The 6,135-nt window shown below is 58.0% G+C and overlaps 2 protein-coding genes across 2 annotated transcripts; one reads left to right on the forward strand and one right to left on the reverse strand.

Moving 5' to 3' along the window:
- Positions 1 to 1,949: 1,949 nt before the first annotated feature.
- Positions 1,950 to 4,000, reverse strand: GMORB2_5024 (Spermidine synthase; the record flags this gene model as incomplete). Its single annotated transcript, XM_035466998.1, has 2 exons — positions 1,950 to 2,796; positions 2,889 to 4,000. The coding sequence occupies 2 exons, from the start codon at positions 3,998 to 4,000 to the stop codon at positions 1,950 to 1,952; spliced, it is 1,959 nt and encodes a 652-aa protein (XP_035323010.1).
- Positions 4,001 to 5,005: 1,005 nt separating this feature from the next.
- Positions 5,006 to 6,082, forward strand: GMORB2_5025 (3'(2'), 5'-bisphosphate nucleotidase; the record flags this gene model as incomplete). The annotated part of the gene is made up of 1 exon (XM_035466999.1): positions 5,006 to 6,082. One exon carries the CDS (start codon positions 5,006 to 5,008, stop codon positions 6,080 to 6,082), a length of 1,077 nt encoding a protein of 358 aa, XP_035323011.1.
- Positions 6,083 to 6,135: the final 53 nt, after the last annotated feature.

Raw genomic sequence — 6,135 nt, forward strand, 5'->3', positions numbered from 1 at the left:
GTTGCGGAGAAGGATGAGAACAACGAGAACAAACCCCAATCAATGGGTTTTGTTCTTGCAGACAGGACACACAAGCAAAGAAAGTTATCACGACGTCCCCCTCCCCAGCGTAAGAAGATGGAAAAAAAAAAAAAAAAAACCCTGAACGATAGGAAAGAAAATATGATAAAAGAGAGAGTCCAGCTCAAGAAAGGAACATGATGGGTTGAGTTGAGGCGGGAATACACAACAACCACAGCTGGCAACACAATCGCGCGAGACGAAACGGTCAAAGTTTAGGAAAGGAGGAAGAGGAGGAAGAGGAGGAGAAGGTGGAGGAGGGTGAAGGCATCATGGCACACGACAGAGTCGAGACGGTAGAGAAGGGGGGGGGTGGTCAGCCAGGGCACAACATCTCTCTCAATAATAGCTACAGAGTACAAGTAGAAGTATCTGTGTTACTTACTACAAGCATGACCGATTAAGACTACTATAGAATAGATACATGTACAAGTCCCCGTCATATCTGCGACGAGAATGCGAGAGGGAGAAGGGGAGAGAGAGGGAGAGAGGGAGAGGGAGAGAGAGGTATGCCATAATACCGTACAGCAATGGAGGGCTGGCTGTATTATCACCGAGCTTTCTTGCCCTCTCAAACCACGCAAGTCCTTGGGGTATCATAACACTGCTAATACTCCGTACTCCGCAATGACCAGCAATACGGGTGTTCCTACCATGCCTGATTGGTCGCATGAGGGACTTGTCGTGGCCGGGTACGAGGTTCCTTGAAACTCGGCTTGTCGGACCCTTGCATCGGGGGGTTCTTGGCAACGGTGAGGGGGGTTCTGGCGACTTCGGCGAGAGAGCCGGGGTGGTCTGCCCTTCCTCTCCAAAGAGCGAGAGCGGGTCGCTGAAGAATTGGATCTCGTCACCTTCTCGAGTCCCGTGCAATTTCGACAGCGGTTCATGGGATGGGTGAATACTATCCACAAGAACAAATACGGGTATGAATATGTCCTTGTCCATCTGAGTTTTCAAACTAGGGTACAAGGTTACTATATATGTATACATATATATACACATGTATATATATATATATATATATATATATATATGCATATATAGTAATATATTATATTGATATACATCATATACCAATACTTGTGGTAATAGTCATCAGCAATACCCAGACGGGGTCATGTCATATTGCTCGTTAAGAGGAGTTCGAGCCAAGATGAACAATCTGCACGTCGTATATGGGAACAATCCATGCGTCCGGGATTAATGTTGTAATAATACGACGTTGCACGGGAGTGCGAGTACTTTCGTGATGATACTCGCAGACAAGAAGGAATCTATTCCCTGCGTGCCATCTTCCGTTGTCAGCAGTCACAGGTCTCGACACCGACGGGTGGGAATCTCTCAGAGTTCCCGATCCCTGATCCAACGAGCTGACGGCGGGGAGGAGAGCTGAAGCCTAAGGAATGGAGAAGTCGGTTTCACTGTCCGCGTTTCAGGATACTTGACTTTTTTTGCTTTCACCTTGTTCTTTTTTCTAAAGTGGGGGGGGAAGGGGGGGGGGAGGGTCTTTTCCCTTCTTCCCTCTTCTCTTTCCCTTTCTTCTTCTCTTTTTTTTTCGCGAGCCTGATCTTGCTGGTTTGTTTCCACTAGTACGTACTGCGATGGATCATAGATAGAGATGTACGAGTACTCATATGTCCGGTTCGAGAAGAAATCATGTGATGAGCCATGTTCCGGCGACTAATAGATTCGTCTGTCCGATGCAATAGGTAATATTCATGGCTCCAGACAGTGACACCCCCATGCTCATACAAAGCATGTGCAGTATATAAGAGTCGATAAATCACGCCGTAATACAGTACTACCGATCCCCCCCCCCTTCATGGAAGAACCGAAAGTTGGACGATGGACATTCAGGTCCACCACCCCCCCCCCCCTTCACCCCTTCATCACCAGAGCTCCCACACCTGATCAGGTAGCACGGTCCGCATGATGGCCCAGTGCCCAATCGCCGAGGCGGTATTCCACTTGGCAATCTTCTCCGTCTCCCCGCGTCGCAAGATGCCAGCGCCCTCAGCCTTCTTGCCCTTCTTTCCCTTGCGGACACCGGCGTTGGCGTCGCCCTCGTCACCCCTGTCCGCGAGGAAGTCGAGCAGGCGCACTTCGTGCTGCGGCTCGAGGAACATCCTGCGCGAGTGGCTCTCCAGGTAGTCCGCCTCTGTGGCGCGGCGGAAGCGCAGCTCTCCGTCGGTCGCCGTCTTCGTACAGAAGATGACCATGTTTGTGAAGTCGGTGTCGCCCGCGGCCAGGCCCTCCTCTGCGGGGCTCTCCCGGAAGATGCGGCAGGTCGGGAAGACGCGGGTGATGGTGCGGACGATGATCCGGGGGGTCGGGAGGCTCAGGTCTCCTGCATAGTTCTTTTCACCGTCTCTTGTCAGCTGTCGGCGTGGCATGGCATGCGCGTGTTCACGCACGGTCTTCGGTAGCATACTCACGATGGCAATGACTCCGTCGGGGTTGAGCAGATCACTCAGGCCCTGGAGGAATTCGAGGGTGAACAGGTCGGCGGGCTCGGCGCCTCCAGTAAAGACGTCGTGGACGATGTAGTCAAACTTCTTGCCGACCTCGACGAGGCCGGCCGTGTAGCCGACAGCGTCGGAGAGCACGACCGCATTGTTCTCCCGCAGATCAAAGTACCGCGAGGCAAACTCGTAGACGACGGGGTCGATCTCGACGACGGTGGTGTCGATACCGTGGGCCACCAGGGCCGAAGGCGTCGTTCCGATCCCGAGGCCACTGCGGAGGTGGTATGTCAGTCTGGGTGTCTGTCGCATGCCGTACACACACGTGTACAGCAGAGGTGAGAGAGATGGATGGTCAGCACTTACACGACGAGAGCACTGGCATCCTCGTCAGCCAGTCTGGCGGACGACTCGACGAGCCTGACGGCCTCGAGCATAGCAAAGACAGCATAGATGGGCTCGGCGACGTGGACGGCACCGGGCATGATCCACTGCCCGCCGAGCAGGCTGTGATCGCAGCGCATGACGCGGAACCCTCTCTGGAGGCTCTCGAGCACCGAGACGTAGCCCGTCAGCGACTCCCTGCGGTCGATCAGGGCCCATCCGTCTGCGATCAGGGTCGAATTGAGGGAGGCGGTGGCGGCCGAGGTCATGAGGTGCGGGTTGACGACGGCGGTGTGCACGGCAGCGGGGAGGACGAGGACCAGCCAGACCGAGGGGAACAGGACGGCGTAGACGGCGGCAGCCAGGAACTCGAGCGAGACGCGGGAGAGCACGACGGACGCGCCGAGATACCGGGGCACCCACTCGGCCGCGACGCCCTCGACGACATGCACGAGCAGCCACGAGACGATGCCGGGGGTGGCGTCGGTGAGCCACTGCATGCGTCCGGGCTCCAGACGCAGCGGGCCCTCGAGCAGGTCGGCGGCAGACGAGGCCGTCAGGACCGTCAGCGGGAACAGGGTCAGGACCTCGCTGACGACGGGCCCGTACGCCGCACCCAGCGTGCCGCTGAAGCCGTACAGCACCGCCTGCACCGCGGGCGTGTACGCCGCGACGATGGGGAGCATCTGCGTCGTCGAGGGCAGTCTGAAGCGGCGCAGCGTGCGCCGCAGGAACACGTTGGTCGACCAGCCGACGAAGCACGCGGCGTTGACGACGCGCGGGTGATGCACCGACGCCGCCATGGACCCGTACACGGGCGACAGGGCCAGCTGTGACAGCGTCGAGAAGACGCCCAGCATGGTCAGGAGTGACGCGCACCGCAGGTACAGCACCACCGTCTCTCCCGTCCACTTCCCATCCTGCCGTGCCTGCGATGCGAGACCCTGGAGTTCGGCCACGTTCTCCTCAACCGTCGCGGCGGGGATACCATCAGCAGCAGCCGCTGCTGCCGCCGCTGCTTTCGGAGAAGTCGCGGTCGAGGTCGGGGACGGGCCAGCCGTCGAGGCCTTGGTTGTCGTCGTCTTGGGGGCCATTCTGTGTCTAATCTGGGCAGCACAGCTGCTGACGTCGTGTGCCGGGTAATGGTGAAGGAAGAGATTTGTGGCGAAGAGAGAAGGGAGAGCGAAGAGCTTCCAACCAGCTTCATCAATTCTCGGTCCTAACCTGGAGGGAGCTTACGAATACGTAGCAAGATCAAACAAACAAAAAAAACAAGAAGCTCCCCTTGCGGCAGGTCGCCAAGCAGCACGCAATGAGAGCCACCGACAAATCCGAGGCGGGGTCTGAAACATGCAAGGGTCCAGCACTAATCCGTTACAAGTCTACAGACTACGAGTAATACTGACTGGTATTGTCGGCGTATGTGTAATTTGCGTCGAAACTTGGAGCGCGGGCGTTGGAGGGGCATGATACGTTCCTGCCACATTACTAATCTATACATTTTATATTACAGCGGCAGGTCACGGTCACCCTATACCAAGAAGTGAAAGTTGGTAGGCGATGATGATTACATCACGATGTTACAAGAAAGATGATGACGATGGCCCATAGGCATATAGGTTTGGGGTCTTTACAGAGTCGATATGCACTATCACTGGTACTAGACTTATTTAGTATCACGTTGCTCTACTCACTCTACCACTGCAGGTAATACTCGGTAGTCATATCACCCGCTTGCCTGTACGCGTCACGCACATGTACTCAACTACGGAATACAGTAGTAGTAATACTCCATAAGACAGACAGACGGCTTAGCATTCGTAGATATTGCAGAAACGACGGGGCCAACCAACCCCACTACGAGTAGCTCAAACTTGTCCATCCTTGACAACAATCTGCTCTCTCTCTCTCTCTCTCTCTCTCTACCTCTCTCTCTCTGCCACTCTCTCTCTGCCACTCTATTCAACTACTACTGCTACTATACTCGAAAACACCACGACCCGCTCACTGCATCATCACCCCTCATCGCTATCAGACCCTTCACGCACCCTCCCCTCCCCCGCCCCCCACTCCTCATCTTAGAAACGACCGCTAGCACCATGTCCGCCGACGGCCCGTACGCCCGTGAGCTCCAGATCGCCCAGCTGGCGGTGCAGCGCGCCGCCATCCTGACCAAGCGCGTCTTCCACGAGAAGGCCAAGGGCACGGTCGACAAGAACGACAAGTCGCCGGTGACGATTGGCGACTTTGGTGCTCAGGCGCTCATCATCGCGGCGCTCCGCCACAACTTCCCTTCCGACGCCATCGTGGCCGAGGAGGAGGCGGCCCAGCTGCGCGGCGACGACGAGCTCAAGGCGACCATCTGGGACCTCGTGCGCTCGACGAGCCTGTCCGACGCCGAGGGCGAGGCCCTCCTGGGCGGGCCCATCCGCGATGTCGACGAGATGCTCGACCTGCTGGACGGGGGCAGCAGCCAGGGCGGGTCGACGGGCCGCATCTGGGCCATCGACCCCATCGACGGCACCAAGGGCTTCCTCCGCGGCGGCCAGTACGCCGTGTGCCTCGGCCTCATGGAGGACGCCGACATGAAGGTCGGCGTCCTCGGCTGCCCCAACCTGCCAGTCGACGACGGGGCGCCCCTCACCGTCGACATCGGCGCCGACCAGACCGACACCGACGGTCACGGCGTCCTCTTCTCCGCCGTCCTCGGCCGGGGTGCTACCAGCCGCCGCCTCACCGCCGGCGCCCTCGCCCCCGCCTCCCCCATCGCCATGCGCACCGACGTCGCCCTGCCCGACGCCACCTTCTGCGAGTCCGTCGAGGCCGGCCACTCCGCACACGGCGACCAGGCCGCCATCGCCGCCAAGCTCGGCATCACCAAGCCCTCCGTCCGGATGGACAGCCAGGCCAAGTATGGCTCCATCGCCCGCGGCGCAGGCGACATCTACCTCCGCCTGCCCGTCAGCGCCACCTACCAGGAGAAGATCTGGGACCACGCCGCCGGCGACCTCATCGTCCGCGAGGCCGGCGGCCAGGTCACCGACATCCACGGCAAGAGGCTCGATTTTGGCGTCGGCAGGACTCTCGCCAACAACAAGGGTGTAGTTGCTGCCCCGGCTGCTTCTCATCCCCACGTTCTCAAGGTTGTCCAGGAAGTTCTCAGCGCTAAGCAGTGATTTCCTTCTTCTGCCTCGTTCTTTATTTTCCGGGATCAATCCATCCCCCCCCC

The sequence above is a fragment of the Geosmithia morbida genome, assembly GCF_012550715.1.
Source record: "Geosmithia morbida isolate 1262 chromosome Unknown scaffold_3, whole genome shotgun sequence".
NCBI classification, from domain to species: Eukaryota; Fungi; Ascomycota; class Sordariomycetes; order Hypocreales; family Bionectriaceae; genus Geosmithia; species Geosmithia morbida.